Source organism: Bufo bufo, chromosome 5, assembly GCF_905171765.1.
Source record: "Bufo bufo chromosome 5, aBufBuf1.1, whole genome shotgun sequence".
Classification (NCBI taxonomy): Eukaryota; Metazoa; Chordata; class Amphibia; order Anura; family Bufonidae; genus Bufo; species Bufo bufo.
The window spans coordinates 394814210-394841450 of NC_053393.1; the positions used below are offsets into that span (position 1 = coordinate 394814210).

The window sequence follows — 27241 nt, forward strand, 5'->3', positions numbered from 1 at the left end:
CTTCTCTGGTTACACCCCCTGCTGTCTGTCCTTCTGGTCCAGAGGTGGACTGACATGCCCAGCAGCTTCCATGCTCACTTCCTCTCCTTTCATTGCTGATGTAGTATTCTTGTAGAAAAGCAGATGAAATAGCTGGTATACTTCAAAAAAAAAAAAATGTAAATTTTTTATTTCATTTTTATATACGCATCTATAAACAGTAGCAAAGGAAATTTTAGGGGCATTATATACCATGTGTATTTCTGGGGCTGGATGTGAGACCAGAGCTAATTGCCCATCCACAGAAAGGCAAGCAAGTCCTTCAGATATGTGAGTAAAAAAAAGTTTTACATTTGTGGGATAAGCTCTGAGGATTTTTATAACTGGAGATCCTGTTTACAGAGGCGTGCTGCACTGGACAAGTATTGTTGCTATTCATTAATTTTCTAGCGATCGAAGTGAACGTTGTCCATAGTAAATACACAAAAAGATGAACGCTCATTGTATTTACGTATGACTGCGTAGTGCGTTGCTCTTGTGAGTGCTGTTACTGGGCACTTTTGCTCCTCAATTATTGCTTTAATGGAAATAGTAATCTGATACTCGGACTGTAAAATAAATAAAAGCACAGTATTTTGTCTGGTTTGCTTGTCCTTTTTCATTTATTAAAAATAATGTCCCTGTAGCAGGTATTTTTGTGGCTGAAATGTCAAGTTATTTTTAATTACTTTTTTTTCATCCCCAAGAAGCTGTTAACCTCTGACTCACAGAAACATATTTTCTTGCTCCTCAGTGTCCATTTTATGAATGCCTGCAATTTATACAATTACATTTCTTGCGACCGCTCCATTGTTACTTCATCAGAGATGTGTTGCCTTTTTACATAGCATGTTTCTTTCATTTTACCCTGATGTATAGGCTACTTTCACACTCGCGTTTGGTGCCGATCTGTCTTGTATCTGCACAGACGGATCCGCACCAATAATGCAAACTCTTGTATCCGTTCATATTGGATCCGTTTGCATTATTCATAAAAATAAAATAAAAAATGTCTAAGTCAAAATGAATCCATCCTGACTTACATTGAAAGTCAATGGGGGACGGATCAGTTTTCAATTGCACCATGTTGTGTCAGTGAAAAACGGATCCGTCCCCATTGACTTGCATTGTAAGTAAAGACGGATCCGTTTGGCTCCGCATAGTCAGACGGTCACCAAAACGCTGCAAGCTGCATTTTAGTGACCGTCTAAAAAAAAAAAAAACGCAACTGAGACCAAACACAGCCAAATTAATGCATTCTGAACGGATCCTTATCCATTCAGAATGCATTGGGGCTGAACTGATCAGTTTTGGGCCGCTTGTGAGTGCCCTGAAAAACGGATCTCCCAAGCGGACCCAGAAACGCCAGTGTGAAAGTAGCCTAAAATGTACCACATACGAAAGTTCGAAAAGTTAGCGATGGATCAAATGACCTGATAAGGTTTAAAAATATCATTTCTTAACCACTACCCTTACTGACTGACTTTAATGCAGCGATGAATCATTTTCTTAAGCCATCTGTTTCCATGGCACTCATATGCAATAATACATTTTTGTTCTCTGCTGGTGACTTAAACCTCAAAATTATATAGTACAGAAGTGAAAATGAACACGGACGAGCACACACTTTCAGACGAAGGAAGCAATTTAATTAAAATTGATGCAAGTGAGGTTTTCAGCAACCGGCCTGCCTTCCAAACCAAATGGAACAAAATTGTAGTTGAATGAGGGTGAAAGGCTTTCAGCTTGCAAGCTATTTGTGACTCTGGCTTTCTGGGGCCATGTCTTGCTCTAAAGCTCTGAGCAGTAGAGGGATCATGCAGGGCATCCACTTATCTCAGAGTGCAGCCAAATGAATTGTCACTGGTTTAAAAAGCCTGCCATTCCTCTGTACAGCACCATTTGCCTTGGGTTGATTCCACTTCAAATATTTAATGCTTTCAGACAGAAAATTTAATTTATACACCGAAAGTACCCTTTAAAATCATACTTTACATGCTGTTCAGACAGAGAAGGCTCAAGTTCCAAAGAACCCTACAGTTAGGACATTTATTTCCCCCATTCAGTAACATTATTACTTCTACCTGCAGTTTCTTGTGCACTCCTAGCACACGGTGTTAAACAGCTGGTGGACCCCTTGAGCAGATTCGGTTTGGGGTTACTCCTAATGGCAGTTGGAGTTCGTTGAAGTGATGGCTGTCCCATGGGGGAACAAACTGAGATGAGGGCAGGCAGAGGTACATAACAGAAGACTGCTTATGTCTCCTAGGAGCTTAAGCCTCATTCACACGACAGTGTTTTGGTTACTGATTTCCATCAGTGATTGTGAGCCAAAACCAGGATTGGAGCCTCCACAGACATAAGGTATAAGGGAAAGATCTGCACCTGTTCTGTGTTTAGAGCCGCACCTGGTTTTGGCTCAGAATCACTGATGGAAATCACTGACGTGTGAATGAGGCATTACGTTTATACACAGCAGCCAATATCAGAAGGCAGTGCTGCGGGGGGGTGTGAGCAGCTGACTGAACCAATGATGAGGCTGAAGGTGGGTCTCAGACTACCTCAGTCCCCCTTTAAGTGCTATAGTTAGTCTTCCAGGTTAGGAAGAAACAGCATGGCACTCGCCTTAGGACAAATTGACCTTTTATTGGCTCCACAGCAGGTACAGATCACGGGTATGACTTCATACACACAGACCGGCCTAAGGCCTTTTCACATCAATCAACGCTTTCTCAAGGCCTGTAAAAGGTGGTGAATTAGTCCGAAGGCGAGTGCTGTGCCGTTTCTTCCTAACCTGGATAAATTGCAGTATCTTTTATTGTGCACAGAGCACACATGGACATTGTGGCACCACAAGTTAAAGGATATCCATTGAGGTTAGTAGTACTGCCGGCTATAAGTCTTTATACTGGATTGGGAACTATAGGTATTCTACAGTGACAGATGACAGATCTGCCTTAAAGGGGGTTATACGACCTGTTTACCTCATGGTGGGATTTAAATGCCAATGAGCATAATATGCTTTATATTACTTTTGTTGTTTCTTTTCCTAGTTTGTCAGGCAGCATGCAGGCTTCATTTATTGGATAGTGTCTGGGACCTAGCCCCCCACCATGAGGCACTTTCTCTTTCCTCGTCATCCAGTGCAGTCTGACAAGCTGACCACTACACTGATGCCGCTTCTTATGTGCTTAGTCAGCAGCTCTCCTGATGAGCAGAGAGAATGCCTCCTCACCACACCAAGGATCCATCTCAGCCCAGGAGTCGGTGGCAAACTAGCAACTTAAAGTGGCCCTGGAAGAAACTAAAGGTGGGCCATCCAAATTGACAGAAGTTGGGAGCAACACAAGTAGGCGGGCTCAGCAGAACACAGGTGTTAAGTATTCAACTCTATCACCAGCCTGATGATGGTAATACAGTTGAATTCTAGAAGGCATCTGTGGCACCCGATGCTCCCATTATTAATTTATTTTGAGCGTCAGATTGTTACATACCCATCAGCCTGAGGAGGGCTATAGTGTCTCCATGGGCATCGTCCACCAGGAAATTTCCCTCTACGGTCTACTGGTCTCATTCCTCTCTGCAAACAGAACCTAAAATAATAATCATAAACTAAATAAGGACCCAGAGCGCAGCAGGTGAACTTAAAAATCCCAGCACACCACTGTTAGTGTAAATTTAAAAAACGGTCTCTACATTGGCAGTAAAGGTCAGCAGTGCAGTCAATATCAAAAGACCTGCTTTACTCCAAAGGAGCAATCTTCTGACCAGCAATTCAGGCGCTGTCCCCTTAATGGTCTCCTTGTTGCCTCCTCCTCTACGGTGCCTCCTGTAGACTTGTATGGATCCCCACAAGTTGCTGTAGATAGCCACACTGCAGCCCTCTCACACTTTTAAATCACTGTTTAACAGCTGGAGCTGCATATATCTTGGATCACAATCTTCCAACAGTCACAGGAATACAAAGACAGAGCTTTGTGCAGAATCATTTAAAGTAAAACAGCCTGCTGAATTTATTCAGAATGCTTACACGATGAACATCTTGTATAAAACATGTAATAAAATAGTAGGAATCATCTCAGGATGGAGCTCATAAGTGCCCAACTAGTTTTGCCTCCCAAGGCTTCTTCAGGGGTTTCAACTCATGAGCTCCATCCTGAGATGATTTCTACTATTTTATTGAATGTTTTATACAAGATGTTAATCTTCAGAGTATTCTGAATGAATGCAGAAGACTGTTTCACCTTATATGATTCTACAGTAGGCCCTGTGTCTCCATATGTCCATGACTGTTGGACGATCGTGATCCAAGATCACATTGTGTTCTTAAAGGGTCACTGAGTCACATATTTGAATTCAGAGACATATCAAAAGTTTTGATTGGTGTAGGTCTGAGTGCTGATGCCCACACGATCCCTAGAACAAGATGCAAGAAATGTTCTCATAGCACGTTCTCTCCTTGCTGCAGAAGACCAAATTGGATGGGCCCATACACTTCTATTGAGCCCGTCTCCTGCAGTGAGAAGAGCAAGTACAATATACAATTGCATCTCTTTCCTCATTCTGACGATCTCAACACTCAGACACTGACATATCAAGAGTTTTTTTTTAAATATATTTTTTTAAACTCCGTGACCCTTTAAGGCTCCCTTCACAATTTTTTGATGACAGTGGGAGATGATGCCAAGAGAGTAGCTGCTTATTCAACTGTGTGATGCCAGAAGGCTTTCAGCATTAAAGGGGCTTACCTCACACATTTAAAATACATATATCTGGAGGCATTTCTTCCCTTTCTGTGGCGGGCAGCAGCTCCTCAAGCTCCTGCATTTCCTAAGATGCATTGCAGTTAGCTCTGTCTGGGCCGCTTCACCACTCCGACACTGAGAGCAGGGAACTGAACATATTAGTCGACCACTTAATGCAGGGGAAGGTGGACCGGCAGGATAAGTGCTAAGCAGCAGGGGGTGCTTCCATGGAGGAACATGTAATGTACATTAAAAAAAAGAATAATGTTTTTATTGTATATTACAATATTATTTTATTTGCAATTCTCTATTCATTGCATAGTAATACGTTTTGTGTAATAACCCTTTTAAGAGCGCCCAGTACCCATGTCTATTGCCATTACTTATAAACAAACTGAAAGTACACTAGGTGATTACAGTGCAAATTCAGCATTTTTCTGCACCAAACTGAATATCTGCTCAGCTCCTGGCTTTGGAACCTCCTGTTAACTGGGCTTTTGGTTCCAATGGGTAGCTCTGCTGAGTGACTGTAGATCATCTCTCTAACACAGTGAATTATGAATCAATGCATCTCTTTTGATATTGCATTCAATCAATACATGACAAATTATAGCTTTCCCACAAAATCAATATATCAATCTGCTCAGCTCCTCATTTGCATCCCTTCACGTTTTTTCTAAGTGGTTGTTGCCTTTTTCACCACTTTCTCTTTTCCTTGCCTTACCTCTTTTCTTCTTTTTACCTTGTGTAAAATCAGACCTTGAATATGAACAGTTTAATGTAAAGCATGTGTTTTGGTCTCTTTCCAATACTGCTTTTTTTTTTTTTTCCTGAACATTTTATAGGGTGCTAGAGTAAGATTATTATTTTTTTTTTTACTACTTAAAATATTTTTGCCTTTCTGAGAGACCTCTCCCTGGTGTGTAGGGAGTCTCCATTTTGACATGAATATATGTCTTTTCAAGCATTTAAATGTGGTGATATTCTCGGCAGATATTTAGCATTCTGTTCTTTTGGCTGGTTTTGCATCTGGCTTTTTTTGTGGAGTACTGATTTATTGATTTTAAATTGGTTTCATTGTTATGAATCCTTCACTCACAAAATGCATGCGGTTACATAAAGAACATTTTTCACATTTGATCTAAAATTGAAAATCCAGTATGAAGTTTACTTGGTAATATGATAAATATACAGTACAAGTCATTGATTTACTAACAAGATGCTAAGGCTTTGGCACGGTTTGCTTAATCTGTTCAAGCTCTTTACCAGTTTCCTTGTTAAGTTGTTTCACATATTAGTCAGTTCATACAGAAATATGTCATGATTACATAATTAGTCTGTTTATATGCCTGCAAGGGTCCAAATGGGTAACGCGGGCACCAGATTACCTGTAATCTGGTGTGGTTTCTACCTGAATCCACCCAGGTAATCTAACGAAGAGAGTCCAAGACCCTGTCAAGTGAACTATAAACTGATTAATTTGAAGCACACAAGCCAAAAGCAGCTGCTGTTTTTGGCTTGGGGCTCCATATGCAGCAGTTAATCATTTGGCAGTGCCTTGGACTCTTCTTGCAAGTTGGAATACCTGGGGAAGTCTAACATCTTTCAAAGACATCAATTCAATATAACGTAATTGTGAGTTTTTAAAGAAATTTTCTAAGTTAAAGAAACACCTCAGGCAATACTAGTGCACTGTTTAATGGCTGGTATGGAACCGATGGGGCAATTCTAAAAGGGTTTTTCTAGATTTAAATACTCTGGATAGGTAATCAGTATCTGATCAGAAGGGGTACAACACCTGGGACCCTCACCAATCGGCTGTTTTGAGCGCCACGGCCTTCTCCGTGCTCCCCAAGTGCAGCGCCGTACATTGTATGCAGCTGTGCTTGGTATTGCAGCACCGCCCAATTCACGTCTATGGAGCTGTGCCTGGGCCATGTGACCGATGAACGTGTCTTCACATGGCCTAGAGAAAACAGAAAGAAGGCTGCTGTCAGATACTGACGACCTATTCAGGCATAACACAGTATATAAGCTTTACCCAGGTACATTTTTTGTGCCCATAGTTTAATTGCTAGATCTGAATCAACTGCATTATGGATTCTCTGTAAGCATTATAAAGCTGCTTTGTTCCAAAATCTGGCTTTTGATCCAGTCTGTTTGTGGTTCTGGCTGAGCATGATACCAATGATACTAGAAAACAAAGTAACAGCAGCACTACCAGTCAGTTAACTTTGTGACAAAGTCCAATACATGGCGGTGCAGGCAGTCATGGGCCTTAGCCTGGAGGCCCCAGTAGATACTATAATGAAGAAAACTGTGTAGCACTTTGTGTCTTTCTTTAGTGATGATTAAGATTTATTCACCAAGTCAAAAAGTGTTTTTAGTCAAAACGTCTCATTTTGACACGTTGAATAAATATTAATCAGACACAAAGTGCTGCAGTTTTCTTCATCTCCAATGATACCAGTACATGTGTAAGAGTGAGTTCACAAGACCATTTTTCCCCCCATTATTCTGGTCTGTCAGAACAACAGAAGAAAAAAATATATGGATCCTGTAAAAAAAAAAAAAAAAAAAAATGCGATCGTGAGCATTAAACTAGTTTAACACTTGCAGCATCCTTCTCCGGCAGGCTGTCCAGTGGGGAAACAGCCTGCCGGATCTGTGCTGCCGCTAGTGAAACGTGCCATGTCTTAGTTTTATTTCAGCCGCCTCTTGGCATGTTTGCCTTTGCCGTGCTGCGGCTGGACCTCCGGCCTGCCCCTATTATAGTCAATGGGGCCGGAGTGGACTTCCGGCAACACGATGCACTAGCGGCAACACTGATTTGGCAGGCTGTTCACCCACCGAAACAGCCTGCCGGAGAAGGCTGCCGCTAGTGTAAAAGTAGCCTTAGTTATATGCATATTTGGCATCTGTTTGAGCCATTTCCGTCTGAGATAAGTAATTTTAGACAATAAAAGTACTGCATGCAGGACTTTTTTCCATGTAATGAATGTTAGAACTATATCCTAGAGATTATAGTATTATGTTTTTGTTTTTTGCATGTATTTAGATCCTGTGTAGTTATCTATCAATTATATTATGATTTGGTTTCAGAATTGATAATCCAGTGCTGCATGGATTTTCATATGTAATTTCCATATCCTTTTCACAGGTCCAACAGATCGATAGAGTAGTGGAAGTTGTAGAAGAAACAATAAAAGGTAAGATTTTGTGATACTATCCTTTTATGAAATGTATTAATTCTATGGAGTATATAGATTTGGATTACCAGGGGTTAAGGGGTATTCTCATATCAAGGATGCTTTATCTAAAAAAACAGGTCCACTTGCATGAGGCACATCCATTGTACATGTGAGGTCACTTGACAAGTCTGCGGTTTATTCCTTTTGTGGCATTTGGGGGGAACGTCATTCCAGTCCACCCCATGTCCATAGCAATATTTATGCTTCATTTCCAACATTTACAGCCACCGCTACATTTGTGCATTGTTGGCAGTGCTTGCACAGCTCCTTCACTGTTTGCAGCTATGAGTTTGACTAGGTTCTCAGAGCCCACATTGGGCTAGTGGGTGGGGGGCAGGGAAGGGATTAGCCCTTTAAGCCGCCTTATTTGTCAGTCGGAATGCTAATGGCTACATGAACTTGTTGCTGTAAGACACTTCCTACCATAATTAACATATCACTTCCTACCATAATTATTATTCACGGTCTGTTTGCAAACCGGTCAGATACAGTTTTGCGGTGACTGTGTCGCTGTAGCCCTGCATCAATGACGCAAGTTATACGAATGAAAGCAAGCAGGCTGTCTTATAATAACCCGCAGAGTTTTGTTGAAGTATCCTCAGGACATTTCATCCGTATCTGATCGTGGGGGGCCAACTCCTGACACCGCCACCAATCAGTTGTTTGAAGAGACCATTGTGCTGTGGCGAGTGCTACTGCCTTCCTTGCAGCCAACCAAACACAGAGCTGTACATTGTATGGAGGCTGTGTTTGGTATTGCAACCCAGGGTCATTCACTTGAATGGGACTGAGCTGCAACTAGGCTATTTAACCGAAGTACATGACGTTAGTGACCTAGGCAGAGGCACTTTCACATAATGCCGTAATGTGTCATGGAGTGCCAACTACTTAAAAATTTTCAATAAATAATGAGGGGCACTCCAATTTTGGGAAAACAGAGCAGCAAGTACTAGTGGGAAAGTCAATAATTGCACATATTTAATATACAGAGCCAATACATAAAATAATAAAAACATCCATAGAATTAAACAAGGTATACAAGAAGTATGGACTTTAAATAATCGCACGGCAATCACAAATGTTCATAGGACAATCATATAAAATTGCATTGCAAATATGTTTTACAACAATCGCCTAAGGTGTCCGTTATGCGACTCAACTTGTAAATAATCGCAGGAGATGTTTGCGATCCCAGAGCATAAGTTCTTATCTCCAGCCTAATAGAGGCTCCAACTGAATCGCATAGGAAGCTTTGAATATCAAGGCAGAACAACACCCCGCACTGTCCAGATTCTGTCCCACTAGCTTAATCTGATCGTCAGATCTAATAATCGTGAAGGATATCTCTTACCATATGTCATCACCAGCTCGATCTTTCACTCAAACTTTCTGCCGATCTTACCCTACGCGGCGTCCCATGTGGTATGGAGTCTTGAAAGTGACGTCTCACATCACTCTAATATAAAAGCATATAAGAACATATATAAATGCAAAAACTACAAAAAAACGCATATGCGGTTAGGTGCGTTTTCACCGCGTTTTTCATAGTAATACTGCAGACCACACCTGGGAAGTCCGGACATCAGATAGAGAGATTCTGCCCCGTCACAATTCTACACAGGACTTAATTGAGAGTGTAAAAGGGAGGAGAGCCGGACAGGGAGGACGGAGCAGAGTGCTGATAAACAGCCAGACTCTGGACCTGAGTCACCACCCGGCTCACCCCCCATCCCTCAAAGAAATCCAAACAGTTCCCATTCAGCATTGAGGCCCCTAGGAATCAGGGACTCAAACTCGAAGATGCGACGGGACTCCTGTCTGGACATAGAGGCTATATGGTTCCCACCTCTCCAAGGCTTCTTCACCCTCTCTAATGCAATGAATGTCAGGGAGGAAGGATCACAGTTGTGTACATCTTTGAAATGCCTAGAAAGGGAGTGTAGCATATAGCCCTTCCTAATATTAGCCATGTGCTCTGCCACCCTCTTCTTTAGCGTTCTTTGTCCTCCCTATATATTGTTTTTGACATCCACATTGCAATAGATAGATGACGTCAGTTGAATCACAGGTCAGACATTCATTAATGTCTAACCTGAGCGCATTCTGAGTAGAGGTGATACTAGTTATTTTCCTTGCAAAATTTGTAACTTTGCATTTGCCACACAGTCCACATCTATGGAAACCTCCAGTCGCTAACCAATTTTGACTTTTAGATAGACCCTTCCTTTCCACTTCCAAGGTAGGTGCTACTTTCACTGCTCTTGTATAGGTAATCCTAGGATATTTAGTGTGGGAGGACCCTATAATCTGATCAAAAAGGAGATACCAATATTTCCTGATGATTTTTTCTACCTGTCGATATTGTGAATGATGAGGTAAAATCATCCTTATCACCTCCTCCTATGGGGGGTATGCATTTCGGGGTAAAAAAAAATCCTCCCTACTCATATCCCTGACTTTTTCTAGGGCTTTCTCAACAGTCTGTGCTGGATATTCTCTATCCACAAACTGTTGGCTCAAAGACACAGCTTCTTCAAATTGTCCTTGGTCGGTACAATTACGTTTCAGTCGCCTAAATTGGACGACCGGTATGTTTAATAACCATCTCGGCAAATGGCAACTTGAAAAACGTATAAAGCTATTCCTAGCTACCTCCTTAACAAAAGTGCTACACTTGATCATACATCCTTCTATCTCTATGTTGATATCCAAAAATTCCACTTCCTTATCACTAATCTTCGGGGTAAATGTCAGATTTCTCTGATTGTTATTTCCACCAGAAAATCATCTAGGGACTCCCTTGTACCTTTCCATATGAACAGGACATCGTCGATATATCTACGCCATAGCACCAGATCTGCTCCCAACCTGGGCATGATGGTCTCAGATTCCCACTGTGCCAAGAAAAGATTGGCATAGCTGGGGGCGAACCTGGTGCCCATGGCTGTCCCGGTCAGTTGAACATAGAAATCCTGTTCATATGCAAAGTAATTATGTGAAAGGATGTAATCCACTCCCTCCAACAGAAACATCAGTTGCTCATTTTTTTGTGTGTTCCTACTTTGAAACTGTTTCTTTAGGGCATCAATGCCCATCCGATGTTCAATCACCGTGTAGAGGGAGCTCACATCACGTGTGCCCAACACCCAACCCTCATTCCACTCCAGAGATTCCAGCTGTTTAATAATGTCAGTAGTATCCTTAATATAGGAAGCAGTATTCTTGACAAGGGGCTGAAGCCATCGGTCAATATACCGCGATAGTGTCAGGAATTTATTCAATTTCTTCGAATATATCTGTCTCCCTGGAGGGGAATTTAGATCTTTTTGGATCTTTGGGAGGCAGTAGAATACAGGAATTCTCCTTTGTGTCTCCGTGATAAATCTAGCCTCATGGTCCAGTAGGAATCCCGCCCTCATCCCCCTGTCACAAAACATCCTCAATTCCCTATGATATTATAGCTGACGATCCGATTAAGCTAGTGGGACAGAATCTGGACAGTGCGTGGTGGTGTTCTGCCTTGATATTCAAAGCTTCCTATGCGATTCAGTTGGAGCCTCTATTAGGCTGGAGATAAGAACTTATGCTCTGGGATCGCAAACATCTCCTGCGATTATTTACAAGTTGAGTCGCATAACGGACACCTTAGGCGATTGTTGTAAAACATATTTGCAATGCAATTTTATATGATTGTCCTATGAACATTTGTGATTGCCGTGCGATTATTTGAAGTCCATACTTCTTGTATACCTTGTTTAATTCTATGGATGTTTTTATTATTTTATGTATTGGCTCTGTATATTAAATATGTGCAATTATTGACTTTCCCACTAGTGCTTGCTGCTCTGTTTTCCCAAATTTGGAGTGCCCCTCATTATTTATTGCCTATTTACTTTGTCCAGACGGTTTGGGTGGACCGAGAGGTGTGCACCCTGATTCATTCGGTAGAGCTGCTGTTTTCCATTTTTTGTCATTTTCTGTTTACTTAAAAATTTTGCTACACTGTTTTATGTCCCAGTGCACGAAGTGGTTAATTAAGTATATATATATTTTTTATAAATTATCTTCTGAAAATGGGTTTTATAAACCAGGCAAACTGTTCACTATTTTCATGCACCTATACAATATACCTGCTGGAGATATGATATGATATCATATCAAATGTTTTTATCCCATCTTGCACTATACAAACCCTGTTCTTAGTCCTAGCATTTCGATGTGCCTAGATGTGTTTGTGTATTGGTCTTGGCTACCATCCCTTCTGCCCCTTCCTATATCAATAAGTAGTTCTGCTGTGCAGGTGCCTTACTTTGTTTTTGGCCTAAACTTTAAAGACCAAGCTGCCAGTGATCAGGAAACACTCCTTATATACCAATCACCAGTTTTATTTTTGTTTCTATTTTCAATTCTTACGCTTGTTTGCTGTTAGGTTTGTGTGCCAGGGCAGTCTTCTAATCAGTCAGACTCTGCTTAGTATGTCATTCACAGTCATGTTTTGGCCTTTTGCCAGTCTGAGACTGATATATGAGAGTATTTGAATTCTAAGTGGATTACAGTGCCAGAGAAAGCAGAGTAATTGCATAAAAGTGAACGCAAAGTATACCAAATATCCTCTTGCCTGCATTTATACAGGCCAGTGAAACCTCTTCAGCCCTTTGAGGGGGCTTTAAAGCAGACTATTTTTTACTGAAATATACTGATGGATCACTTGGCAACATTTGATGAGGTACAAAATGGTCTGTTAGTTTTGGGTGGAGTCGGTAAAAATGTACCGACACTTACTCCAGCTTAAAGGATATTATCTGCTATTAATATTTTGTAATTCATTAACTTATGAATTTAGAAATGATAATCTTAAATGTGTTCTATAAATCTAAAGCCCTTTATTAAAGCCATTTATTAAAAACAGTAATAAACAGGGTTTTCTAGTGATGATGAGTTCTCACCTCTTCTGTCCCTTATACTAGCAATAAGGGATTATGCACACAACCGTATATATTTTGCGGGCTGCAAAAACAGACCCACCACAAATACGGATGACGTTCGAGTGCATTCCGTATTTTGTTGAACAGAACACCTGGCCCCTAATACAACAGTACTATCCTTGTCTGTAATGCGGACAATAATGGGACATGTTCTATTTTTTTGCAGAAGGGACATACGGAAACGGAATGCGCACGGAGTAATTTTTTTTATTTATTTTTTATTTGCGGACCCATTAAAATGGTATTCTAGTGGTGATGGATAATCGGTTCTCACCTCCCCTGTGTTCTCTCCTGTCCCTTATACTTAGCAGGTAAGTATTTCCATTACAGAGAAGGCTGCGGACTCCTGTGAAAAGTTATTTAATCCCAGACAAACTTTTTATGACAAGCAATGAATATAGCAGCTCCACTTTTTACTTGTTTCTTCTAGTCCCATTCTCTGCATTTCAAGGACATACATATATAGCTTTTCTAACTTTTCCTGAGGACACTTTCATACTGTCTGAACAGTTATTAGGCACATGTATTGAACAACTACAGTGCTATCTGTCAATCCAAAATGTGAATAGACCTCAAACCTAAATATTTAAGAAAGTAAAAGTGAGAATAGCTACATGTGCATTATTATTGGGCGACTATTGTTGTGCAGAATTATGTAACGAAATGAGAAAGCAAAATGTTCCCATCTCACTTGTTTATTTTCATCTGGTAAAGTTAGAATAATGAACAAACAACTCAAAATTTACAAATAAACATTTGTGAGATTCCAAAAAATAGTCAGTGACCAATACAGTCATAAGGCTACTTTCACACTAGCGTTTCTATTTTCCGGTATTGAGATCCATCATAGGGGGCTCCTCAGATGAGGAAGGGGGCTGTATCTTTCTTCTTTCATCTTTAAGACCTTCACTGGCTAGCCATGCAGTAGATTACTTCGATGAATGTGATGGAGCATTCTCCTGCATAATAATCTTCTTTTTTTTTTTTTTTTTTTTTTTTATAAAAGATGTAGACTTTTTTGTACCACTGCCTGAAGAAAGTGTCTTTTAAAAACTGGCAGTAGGTTTGGGAGTTGAGTTTGATTCCATCTTCAACACAAAATAGTCCAACAAGCTCATCTTTAATAATACCAGCCCATGGCAGGACCCCAGCTCCACCTTGCTGGCGTATGAGTCAAAGTGAAGCTGTGTGCTGTTATTTATTCAGCAACGGGCCCATCTATCTGGTCCGTCAAGAGTCGCTCTCCTCTTCAGATATTTCTTCACCCAGTCTTAACGTTTCAACTTGGCTTGTTTTGTGGCGAGGTTTCAGGCTTCCTTACCATGGCCAAGTCTCTGGGCACTGAACACCTTGTACTTCTGGGCAGTCCAGGGAGGTTGCAATTCTGGAATATGACATCACTGAAGGATAATGGGTTCCCGGTCGCTTCACGTTTGACGTTCTATCTTTTGGCACTTAATTTGCGTCATTATATTATTATTTTTCATCTCAACATGTCTTTTGTGACCCTGTTGACTATGTAAAACAAATCGTTTGATAGTTTTATCACGCCCCAATATCTTAACCGTTTCAAGAGTGCTCCATCCCTCTGAAAGGCTTTAAACAATTAAAAATTTGCTCATTTTGCCATATGAAAACGAGCTGCCTAATTGTGCACACCTTGATGTAGGATCTTGTTCTCATTAGGCCAGACCCTCCCTCATTACACAAATGCACATCACCTGAGGTGCTTCAATCCAATAAGCATTCAAGTTTATACAGCTTGGAGTTGCTACGGTCAAAAAAACTCACTTGCCTAATAGTTGTGCCCACAGTGTAGATTTCTTACAATTAGACCTCATGCACACGACCGTTGCGGATCCGCAAAACACGGATGGCGTCCATGTGCGACAGCTATTAATATAACAGGGAATATTTTTTTTGCGGACCACGAAACGGAGCAACTAATGCAGAAAGCACACGGAGTGCTGTCCGCATCTTTTGCGGCCCCATTGAAGTGAATGTGGTCCGCATCAAAGCCGCAAATACTGTGCCTTGGATGCAGACCAAAGCAACGGTCGTGTGCATGAGGACTTATTAAAAGGGTTGTCCGGGTTCAGAGCATCGGGATCACTACTAGATGGAAGTCTCCGCCTAGCATTCCCATACAGAGACCTGGTACATCACCGGATCTAAAGTAAAAATCCTTGCCTTACGTGATACAACGCATTTAAATGTGTAACAGTGCTTTCCAGTTATTAAATGCATAGTGCATTGAATATTTACTTACAGGAATTTTGAAATTTTCTGAAAAAAATGTTCAAATATAGTTTAAAGGAAATGTGTCACCAAAAATGTTTTCTTTTAAAACACATACTTTTTATCTAATCTGTTTTTATTTTCTGATTGCAGATTTTTTCCCCTCCATTTTCTGAACATGATTATGGGGGCAGCCATTTTGCCTGAGCTGTTCTTACAGTATTTACACTGCATAAAAAGAAAATTGCTTTACGGCAGCCCCATGGTCTCTAGACTTAATTGTCAGGAGGGAACCTTATTGACTTTTATGGGACAGTTTTCTAGGCAGTTTGTGACCTGTGCAGAGGTTATTGTAGAAGGAAACGGATGAGCTTTGACAGTTGGCTATTGTGAATGGGGGATCCTGTCTTATCTGTCATTCTAATCCTGCCTGTAATGATATCACATCTGTGTATAGATAGTGAAGTGATCTGTACAGACCAAGAAGTGCAACCTATTAGGCTCAGTGGCCAGTGCGAAAACTGCACGAATTTATGTTTTTTGTTTAAATATAGATATTGACCTGTAAAATTTAAAATGGCATCATCAAATATTCTTTAAAAATCTTAGATTTTTTTAATCAATAGGTCATTTTCTGTTGACACATTTCCTCTAAGTTCTGTCTAAGTAGCCTGATTACTTACATGATATAAAGAAAAAGCTAATTTTACCATTTTACTACAGGAAATTTATTACTAAATCATTGGCAATTTATGAAGGATTCGGAATGTGTTGAAATACCGGAGCCAGAGTCAGAACTTTGGCTTACCGACTCCCAACCCTGCTTAACAGTCATTTCTGTGTCCTTTTATTAATACAGTACATGACAAGCCTTGAGCTAAGTTTACACCAGGTTTCATTTTTACATTTAGTGTATGCAGTAAGAAATTTTTCTGATATAAAAAAAAATCATGTTCATAGTGTGAATTGGGCATGAACGCATGCTAAAAATGTGTCCTTATTACATATGTCTGGTCGTTACTTTAAGTCAATGGTTGTAGAGTTGGAGAAAATTTTGAGTTTTAAAAGCTAAGGACACCTTCGAGGGAATTTCTAAATTGGTACATTGTACTTATATAGGGCTAAAAATAGTTTTCCAATAAGGCTTCATTAAACAGTCAGGTCCATAAATATTGGGACATTGACACAATTCTAACATTTTTGGCTATATACACCACCACAATGGATTTGAAATTGAACTAACAAGATGTGCTTTAACTGCAGACTGTCAGCTTTAATTTGAGGGTATTTACATACAAATCAAGTGATCGGTGTAGGAATTACAACAGTTTGCATATGTGCTTCCCACTTGTTAAGGGACCAAAAGTAATGGGACATAATAATCATAAATCAAACTTTCACTTTTTAATACTTGGTTGCAAATCCTTTGCAGTCAATTACAGCCTGATGTGTGGAATGCATATACATCACCAGACGCTGGGTTTCATCCCTGGTGATGCTCTGCCAGGCCTCTACTGCAACTGTCTTCAGTTCCTGCTAGTTCTTGGGGCATTTTGCATGAAATGCATGCTCAATCGGATTCAGGTCAGGTAATTGACTTGGCCGTTGCATAACATTCCACTTCTTTCCCTTAAAAGACTCTTTGGTTGATTTTGCAGTATGCTTTGGGTCATTGTCCATCTGCACTGTGAGGCGCTGTCCAATGAGTTCTGAAGCATTTGGCTAAATATGAGCAGATAATATTGCCCGAAACACTTCAGAATTCACCCTGCTGCTTTTGTCAGCAGTCACATCATCAATAAATACAAGAGAACCAGTTCCATTGGCAGCCATACGTTCTCACGCCATGACACTACCACCACCATGCTTCACTAATGAGGTGGTATGCTTAGGATCATGAGCAGTTCCTTTCCTTCTCCATACTCTTCTTTTCCCATCACTCTGGTACAAATTGATCTTGTTCTCATCTGTCCATAGGATGTTGTTCCAGAACTGTGAAGGCTTTTTTAGATGTCGTTTGGCAAACTCTAATCTGGCCTTCCTGTTTTTGAGGCTCACCAATGGTTTACATCTTGTGTTGAACCCTCTGTATTCACTCTGGTGAAGTCTTCTCTTGATTGTTGACTTTGACACACATACACCTTCCTCCTGGAGAGTGTTCTTGATCTGGCCAACTGTTGTGAAGGGTGTTTTCTTCACCAGGGAAAGAATTCTTCGGTCATCCACCACAGTTTTCTGTGGTCTTCCGGGTCTTTTGGTGTTGCTGAGCTCACCGGTCCGTTCCTTCTTTTTAAGAATGTTCCAAACAGTTGTTTTGGCCACGCCTAATGTTTTTGCTATCTCTCTGATGGGTTTGTTTTGTTTTTTTTCAGCCTAATGATGGCTTGCTTAACTGATAGTGACAGCTCTTTGGATCTCATCTTGAGAGTTGACAGCAACAGATTCCAAATGCAAATAGCACACTTGAAATGAACTCTGGACCTTTTTATCTGGTCATTGTAATTGGGATAATGAGAGAATAACACACACCTGGCCATGGAACAGCTGAGAAGCCAATTGTCCCATTACTTTTGGTCTTTTAACAAGTGGGAGGCACATATGCAAACTGTTGTAATTCCTACACCGTTCACCTGATTTGGATGTAAATACCCTCAAATTAAAGCTGACAGTCTGCAGTTAAAGCACATCTTGTTTGTTTTATTTCAAATCCATTGTGGTGGTGTATAGAGCCAAAAATGTTAGAATTGTGTCGATGTCCCAATATTTATGGACCTGACTGTATTCAACAGTTGGTCTTCTCCAACCTCTAGGTTTTTGATAAGGGGATTTTTGCTTCTTGGAAATTGGAGATTTATGTATATCTCCATTTTCCATCTCTTCTATTCTATTCCTAGCATGTTGCCCTTGTTTCCCATACAACCCAATTATTCTGTGTATAATTACACCTCTTCCAGTCCTTCATATACCCCAGGAGCAACACAATCTTCGCAGATACTTATATATAAAAATAGTTTACTGATAACATAGAGATGACAAAGCAATGGACATTACACATGAAGATACAGATAACACAATACATAGAGGACACCACCACACACAGCCCCCTCCGTTCCTGCGCACCCTGGATGCTAAGCAAATGTGGCTAATAATGTGTATGTATATACAGTATATCCAGAGTCCACCAATATACAGTATACTGGATCTACTCTTCTAACCAACTCACATCCAGTACCTGACCATTAGTATATGTACATATAGAGACTCCTGCATAAAAGCATATATAATCTATTGGTAATACAATTGCCGACTACAAATATCTATATGTACACATATAAAGTGTACTGGGATATTATACTTGAATACATACCCACATACGCACACATATAACTTAGCTTGCTCCTGAAATGCTGTTCATCCCTGGGTATCCAGGAAGAGAAGAGCCGCAGCCCCACTCCCAACTTTCACCTATATGTTGCTGTGTCCCAGCCCCCCACCATAGACTCCACCCTGTGTCCACCCAAATATCTTCCCCCATCTCTTGGTCAAGAGAATGTTGTTCAACTGCTTTTACAATGCGCCCTTCCTGCCTTAGATATGCTAACAAGTGACAGACTGCTACGGCCATACTGAATGGGTGAATACCACTGGGTCCAATTATTAGGCATATTTGTGTGGTCTTCAGGATGAGGTTCTGGCTGAAACCATATTTCCCTCAACAGTTTTACTGATTCTACAGACGGTCCTTTCTGCTTCTCATTGACACTAATTAGCTCGATCTGTAACCCTTATCTCTTGTTTCCGATCAGCTCAAAAATACTCGTTTAAACTGAAACTGTCATAGCGAACGCCATTGAGAAGAGGGAACAGACTACAAAGTCGGTAAAACCTGTAGGCTGGAGAAAACTGTTTTAAACATTTTTTTAATACAAATTGGAAAAAGTTTTTAGCCCAGTACAAGCACAATTCAGTAATCCCTATCCCCCAAAAGGGGTCCATAGCCTTTTCAGGCAAACAGATTTTTTGATGGAATGGTCCTCTGACACCCTGAACTGGAATGGCGCTATATAAAGATTATTAGAGTCTTTTTCCATAATGAAATCCAAAGCATGAGGGCTGAGTGAATTAAAGGTTGACCACTTTGCAATCTTTTTGAGTTACTTGCTGTTTTTCAGCCACTGCTCATGTTTTTTCATTAACTTGCTTCCATATTCCATTCAAATTTTCTGGTGTTTGCTGCTCCTCTTGTAAATAGTGGCTTTGCATTGTTTTGGGTCCTGTGTCCCCTATCTATCACTGATAATGGCTTCTGTGACTTCCTTGTCCAGCCAGCACTAATTGTCCCTGTTCTGTCTTCTACTGCGCAGACTCGAAATCAAGCATTCAGCGTCTGCACAGTAGAAGGGGTTCTGCTTTCAGTGTGCCTTCTGATGTGTGCTACTGTCAGGTGTAACAAGTGTATGCACTGTGAATAGTTCCCCTGTTGTTCCCCAATGAGGTTGAACTGTGCAGAGTGCAGGAGACGCTGAACTGTGCAGCCTATGCAGTAAAGCCTCATTGGCCCACAGTGCAAATGCTCACTACACCTTCCAGTAGTGCACATTGGACGGCACACTGGAAGGAGAGAAAGCCTTCTACTTTGCAGATGTGAAGGTTTAATATGGATTCTAAGCAGTGGAAGAGAAAACGGTAGCAATGAATGCTAGATGCACAGGGAGGACATGGAAGCCATTACAAGTGATGTCATAGATGGGGGGGCACAGGACCCAAAACGATGCACATCCACCGTTTACAGGAGAAGAAGCCAACACCAGAAAAGATGAACAAACAGAATATGGACGCAAGTTAATGAACAAAATAGGAAAGCGACTGTAAAACAGTGCGTAACCTAAAAAGATTGTAAAGTGGCCATTGTGCACACATTTGTTGGCATTTTGTACAGATTTTGCATGCACGCATATATATATATATATATATATATATATATATATATATATATATATGAACATAAAAATCCATTGGTAATAAGTGCTTATGAATCTCGGTTGGATTGTTTGGCTGTGCACACAATAGTAACCTCCTTGAACTTGCGATGAACTGCAATATCCTCCCATGAAGTTGGTAATTCATGATGTGTCCAGAAGAGTACAAAGCCAGGCTACCTTTTATGTCTCCCTTGCTTGACACTACTTTACGGTTCTTTATGAGACCATAATGTGATGTGATATCAGGGAGGGAATCGGTCCTCTATGAATCAAAAATGTAATAAAAGCTTTGTGTGTCCACTCAACCATATATGGAGTCATCTGCAAAGAGATTTGTCATGAACGACTGCACTACTAGTGATACGAGACAAAATCACTGCTAAAAAGTCTCAGCAGGCAATTGAGAAGCATCCTGGAAACGCAGCCTACAAGCTATTCTCCTGCTGCTGCTGCAGTCACACTTGTCACTATGGGATGGGACTGCATCTGTATTTCCCTATAATATGCAGCTGAGCTTGTAATAAGTCATTTACTCCTTGGCCAGGAGTCGTGACTTTTCTACTAATGGCTCTTTTGTCAAAGGTTTTGTTAGAGAACTATTTTGATTGGTGTTATGATTTATTGATCCTTCCTCTGTTTCCGACCAGAACCTTAAAGTGCAGCCTTACCTTTGGAGCCCCCTATGAAACTTGCTGTAGGGAGTTTGATTAAAGGAAACCTGTCACTAGAGATAAATCCTGTCCTAACCATGGGCAGCATGACCTACTGGCATGCTCCCTCACTACAAAGAACTATTTCTGCCGCAGATTGCGCCACAGTCTGCGACTTTTCCCTGCTCACCCCCAGGTCTAAATAAGGGGGTATGGCAGGGAAGGGTATGACTGGCAGGCCCGTCTCATTGATCATTTTGCACATCTGTTTTAGGAGTAAAAAATGGACTAAATTTAAGCAAGTAAAGTAGCTGGCGTAGATTTTGACCGGCGGTGGACACGCCAAAGTTATTTAGAGGCTGACGCTTCTTCATAACTTCAGCGAATCCAGTGCACAGGGTTATTAAGAACAAGTTCTGAGATGCCAGTCTTAATAGATGATCCCCTAAGTTTTACTGGCCCCCCAGCAAGCACTTTTTCCTGTGTCTGGTTTTATTTTAAATAGTCAGGGAGGAATGTATTACGACTGGTTTTCGTTTGCGCTGGAGTAAGGTGCACCAAATTTATTAAGGGCGACGCCTTCTTTGGCACATCTTCATGCCTTCTATAAACCAGTAAAGGAAATCTTTGCCAGCTGTGAGCTAGGCAGTTTCTGGTGTAGCATAAAGTTAATCTGTTGGACCACAAGGGGCCACACTTTCTACTAAGTCCTGTGCTCTTTTCCAAAAGGGTGTGAGTTGTGTAAAATTGGGAGAAAACAAAAGTTGCAAATTTTTATGCAAAATGGCACTTGCATTCACATAAATGTGTGACTTTTGTACACCAGAAAACTGGCGTGTACAGCCTTTGCTTCCCCCATGTATACTCTAAATGTCTGTAAAGTAAAATATAGTTCTTTGTAATGAGGAAGCGTGTCAGTATTTTACGCTGCTTATTGGTACTAAAGATGAATCCACTGACAGGTTCCCTTTTAGGCACCTTTCACACATGTCCGTTCCACAGCCCATAAAACAGATAGAACATATCCTGTTCTTGTCTTTTTTGAGGACAAGAATAGACATTGTTACAGGGTATGCCATCATAGGAGATGGGTGGGGGTCCAACTCCTAGCACCATCAGCTGTTTGAAGAGGTTGCAGCGCTTATGCAAGTGCTGCATCCTCTTCAATATTTACCTGCACGTACCTGATTGACGGGTGTTGAGGTAATCCATATTATACCACGGTAAAATCCCTTAAACTACATGAGTTCAGAGTTTAACTGACCGGCATTTGCCAAAAGGACACATTTATGGTTTGGACTACTGGACAGTAAATGGCTGTATACTTAATTTTTCTCTCCAGGTATTTGATGTGCTATCCATTTCTATTATCAAAGAACCACAACTTCAGTCTATTTATGACATCAAGTCTAATCAGTTATTGTCCATGTGACAGCGACCCATTGGAAATCCCTTTTATAATTGTTTATGGCTATAGGTAATTTTAGACAGGTTTTTTGATATTTTGCCGTTCTTATTACTACTATACATATCACCTCCATTTGTGGTTATTAATTTTTATTTTTTTGTATCCTTGTGATCTTTTGTGTTTTTTGTGTAATTGGTTTCACCTTGTGCATCTTTAGGTTAACACACCCTTTAATTAAATCCTCAAACACACTGTACTTGTATTTAAATGTAGCATATGGATTACATGATATATTATGTGAAAGTGCTTATGATTTCTATTGGCCTGCTAATCTCCTATGTAATTAGTGCCTATTGATCATTACATGCATGGCCAGTACGAGGCACAGATGAATAAGTAAATGGCTAGCCTAGATAATGGGATCATTGTTTTTCTTAGTAACATAATGTTCTGCTTCTGCCCAGCCATTATTAAGCATATGACATCCTATGTATATAATGGGTTTACCTATTATGCTATCAAGCCTTCCTTGCTCACCTCTTCATTAACTTCAGTGTGTATCTGTGAGCCAACTGCAGTTTGACTTTGTTTTGCCAGTCACATCAGAACATAAATAGCCCATTTATTCTCCAGATCACTAAATGACTTAAGGTAATTAGTGAAGCAAGGTCATGATAGATGGCCACATGTCGCTGTAGTAAATATTTGGGCTTGAGAATAAATGGTTCTTCCTAGAGTGTGTTAGAAATGGCCGTTTCAGGCATTTTTAACATGTCTGTTATTTAGTAGATTTTAATTAGACCGGTTGGCACATACCGTGATGCCCATCAGTACACACTTAACCACTGTTGACTAACCTTATTAATGCTTTGTTTCCTCTGATTTTGGCTTATGTGAAAAACAATTAGTCTGTAATTATCACATGAGCATGTAAGGGTCCTATTACACGGGCATATAGAGCAGACGATTGTTGGGAGGGAAGCGTTCCCTCTGGTCAACCACCTGCTCGCTAGAGGAGGAGACCACTGCCATTACATGCAGTGATCCCCTCCTCAGTATAGGGACGAGCGATCGCTAATGCATCGCTTGTCCCTACACTGTCTCAGGTGCTCTGCTGCCGGCAAACTATTACACAGCACAATCTGCTGCCAGCAAACTAGGATTTTTTAACATGTTAAAATATCCCGATTACCAGATGAACCAGCGTTTGCTTTGTATGGGGGCAGACGATGGCAGCAGCAATCACACGTCCTCATACTTAACGAGCGTCTGACTGTCGGGAAGGAACGCTTCCTTTGCGACAATTGGCTTGTCCTCGCTCGGTGTAAATGCACATTATGATTCCCAAATTGTTTCTAACCTCAAAATCGCTTTTTGAAAGAAAATATTTTCTTGTATTCTTTGAATTCTGGCCAGCTTGTAGACATGCCAAAGCATACTTGTGGCTTAGCTCCTGCCTACCTGAGAAGCACTATGGAGATCAACGTAATTTTAAAGAGGACCTCTTGGCACTTCTAAAATGTCTATTTCAGTAAATACTTGTATTCCTCCTGAAATAATACTGAAGAGCTTTCTTAGCATTCTTTATATTATTCCTTTTTTAATTCTCCCCCCCCCCCAAAAAAAAAATGTGTGCAGAAATTGATAACTGAAATTTACCAGTTACCTTTATAAGGGCTCATGTACAAGAGCGAGAATCAAAGAGCGATTGCCATCTGTGTTTGGAGCCGCAGGCACCCAGACTGAAAACTGACCTATTAGTCAGTGGGTTTATGCATGTGGGCATTCCTTCTCACTCACACAAGTTTGCTCTACTGAAAAAAAAATAACCTGTTCTCTATTTTGCATTTTTCAATGCATGACTTGACTACTCAAGTGAGTGGGTGAGTGAAACAAATTTCTGACCACTCTATTTACACAGTGAAGAACACCCAGTTGTCAATTTACTCAGCATTTCTAAGAGAAAAAACTATACCAAAATCCAGACTCAAGTTTGTGTGTGTTTAAATGAGGATTTTGGTGGTTGATTTTAGTGCATAATTTAGCTGCAGATCACTCATTACATTGCTATGCTATCTGGGGTTGAAAATCACACACTTTCTGCAATAGATAGGTTAGCCTACATGCACACAAAGTTTGTTTTTTTGCGGATAGGATGCGGACCCATTTATTTCAATGGGTCCGCAAAAAACACGGACAGCACACCGTGTGCTGTCAGCATCCGTATGTCCGTTCTGTTGCCCCGCAAAAAAAAAATAAAAAAATGTGCATGTCCTATTTTTTTCTAGTTTGCGGATTCAGCAAACTCATCCTTTCTTAAGAAAAAGCTTAAAGGCTATGTATACCTTTTGGAGGCAATTTTTGTTTGATTGCATTTCACTCATTTTTGGCCAAAAATCATATTTTCAATTGGCCTTTATTAAATATATTGAGCTGTTCTTTCACAAAGGGTTAACTGTTTTTCTAATTGTGTGACTGGTACTTTCACTTTGTGCTGGTCTTATAACACTCTTCTCTAAACTAGTAAGTGTACTTTCACACTAGCGTTTTTCTTTTCCGGCACTGAGTTCCGTCGTAGGGGCTCAATACCGGAAAAGAACTGATCAGTTTTATCCCCATGCATTCTGAATGGAGAGAAGTCCGTTCAGGATGTCTTCAAGTTCAGTCACTGAACGCCATTTTGGATGGAGGAAATACTGCAGGATGCTGCGGTATTTTCTCCATCCAAAAATCCGGATCAGATGCCGGATTCGGCATTAATTTGCATTGAAATGTATTAGTGCATAAAAAATACCGCAATGCCGGATCCGTACCGGTAAAAATGTGAAAAAAATATATAACTGATCCGTTTCTCCGGATGACATCCGGAGAGGCAGATCTGTTCTTGCAATGCATTTGTAAGACTAATTCGCATCCGTTTGCATGCAGATTGCCAGCGATGGAACTGCTTGCTGGATCACTCTGCCGCAAGTGTGAAAGTAGCCTAAGCCCCTTTCACACGGGCGAGTTTTCCGCGCGGGTGCAATGCGTGAGGTGAAGGCATTGCGCCCGCACTGAATCCGGACCCATTTACTTCTATGGGGCTGTGCACATGAGCGGTGATTTTCACGCATCACTTGTGCGTTGCGTGAAAATCGCAGCATGCTCTATATTGTGCGTTTTCCACGCAACGCGGGCCCCATAGAAGTGAATGGGGCTACGTGAAAATCGCAAGCAAGTGCGGATGCGGTGTGATTTTTACGCATGGTTGCGAAGATGACAGTCTATTCACTGTATTATTTTCCCTTATAACATGGTTATGAGGGAAAATAATAGCATTCTTTCATACAGAATGCTTAGTACAAGGTCAATTGAGGGTAAAAAATAACTTGCCTCCTCCTCTTGATCGCGGTTGCCGATCTCTTCTTACTTCTTAATCATGAGCTGCCGGCTAAAGGACCTGTGGTGACGTCACATCACATGGTCCAATCACATGGTCCATCACTGTGGTGATGGACTATGTGATTGGACCATGTGATGAGCTCAGTGACGTCACCACAGGTCCTTTGACAGGTCCTGAAGAAAGAACAGGAGACCGGCAGCTACGCGATCAATTGGAGGAGGGGAGGTAATTTAATTTAATTTTTTTAAACCCTTAAATTGACTAAGCATTCTGTATTAAAGAATGCTATTTTCCCTTATAACAGTGTTATAAGGGAAAATATTTACATCTACACAACACCGAACCCAAACCTGAACTTCAGTGAAGAAGTTCAGGTCTGGGTACCACATTCAGTTTTTTATCACGCGCGTGCAAAACGCATTGCACCCGTGCGATAAAAACTGAACAACGAAACGCAATTGCAGTCAAAACTGACTGCAATTGCGTACATACTTGTGCGGGTTTGCCGCAATGAGCCCGGGACGCATCCGGACACGCTCGTCTGCAAGGGGCCTAAGAGATCATAAAAACTTATTTAAGCCACATTCTTATCAGTAAGAGAAGAATTGAGCTTTAAGTGTTTTATAATGTGAGAGAGCTGAGATAAGTAGTCTGTCTGCTCCTCAGATGACGGAAAAGACAAAAAATCCACAGGCAGTTAGTAGAGCATGTCAGCTCTGTACACAAAAAGGATTCCGTATTGTTAATAAAGACCAATTGAAAAAATTATTTTTAGTTTTAAAATAAGTACAATGCAATAATAAGTGTCCACAAAGGTGTGCATAGCCTTTAAAGCAGTGATGCCCAACCTGTGGCCCTTCAGCGGTTGCAAAACTACAACTCCCAGCATGCTTGGACAGCCTACAGCTATAAGCCTTCAGCATGGCATGATGGGAGTTGTAGTTTAACAGCTGGAGGGCCGCAAGTTGAGCATGCCTGCTTTAAAGGTATGTCTACATGCCAGTGTCATGCCCAATTTTAGCATTGTAGCACAGCTGCCATAGGAATGAATAGGGTTGCAGTGCGAGTCACATGTTTGATGTGACTGAAACATGCGAATTGCTGGATTTTTTGCAATTCTCATGTCACGGTCACAGCAAACATGCGAGTCGCTCTGTGACTTCATTCATTATTATTGCAGCCCCGCTACATTGTGATGTTTGGTCACGCAGCAGCTGTCCCAGTCAAAATTGCCATGTAGATGTACCTTTAGGGGTTTTCTGGTAGTATAATATTGATGACCTATCCTGAGTATTAAGGCACCACCAGCTATCAGCTGTTTGAAGAGGCGGCGCTTTGGGGAGTCTCCTCACAACATACCAAGCTCAGCGCCATTCACTGTATAGTGGCTGTACTTGGTATTGCAGCCCAGGCCTATTCACTTGAATAGGACTAAGCTGTGTCTAGGTCACGTGACTGATAATGTCACTGGCCTAGGAAGAAGCTACAGTCTTCACCAGAGTGACGCAGCCTATGTAAAAAGACTATCGGCTGGGGTGTCAGGAGTTGGAATCCCACCAATCAGATACTGATGACCTATCCT

General features: G+C 41.0%; 1 protein-coding gene across 3 annotated transcripts in view; it reads left to right on the forward strand.

Annotated features, from left to right (window-relative positions):
• Positions 1 to 27241, forward strand: part of CDKAL1 (CDK5 regulatory subunit associated protein 1 like 1) — a 963682-nt gene that overhangs the window by 224578 nt on the left and 711863 nt on the right. For all 3 annotated transcript variants that reach the window (XM_040432802.1, XM_040432800.1, XM_040432801.1), the window contains one exon: positions 7924 to 7972. In XM_040432802.1, coding sequence (XP_040288736.1) covers positions 7924 to 7972 — 49 coding nt within the window. The remainder of the gene's footprint in view (positions 1 to 7923; positions 7973 to 27241) is intronic.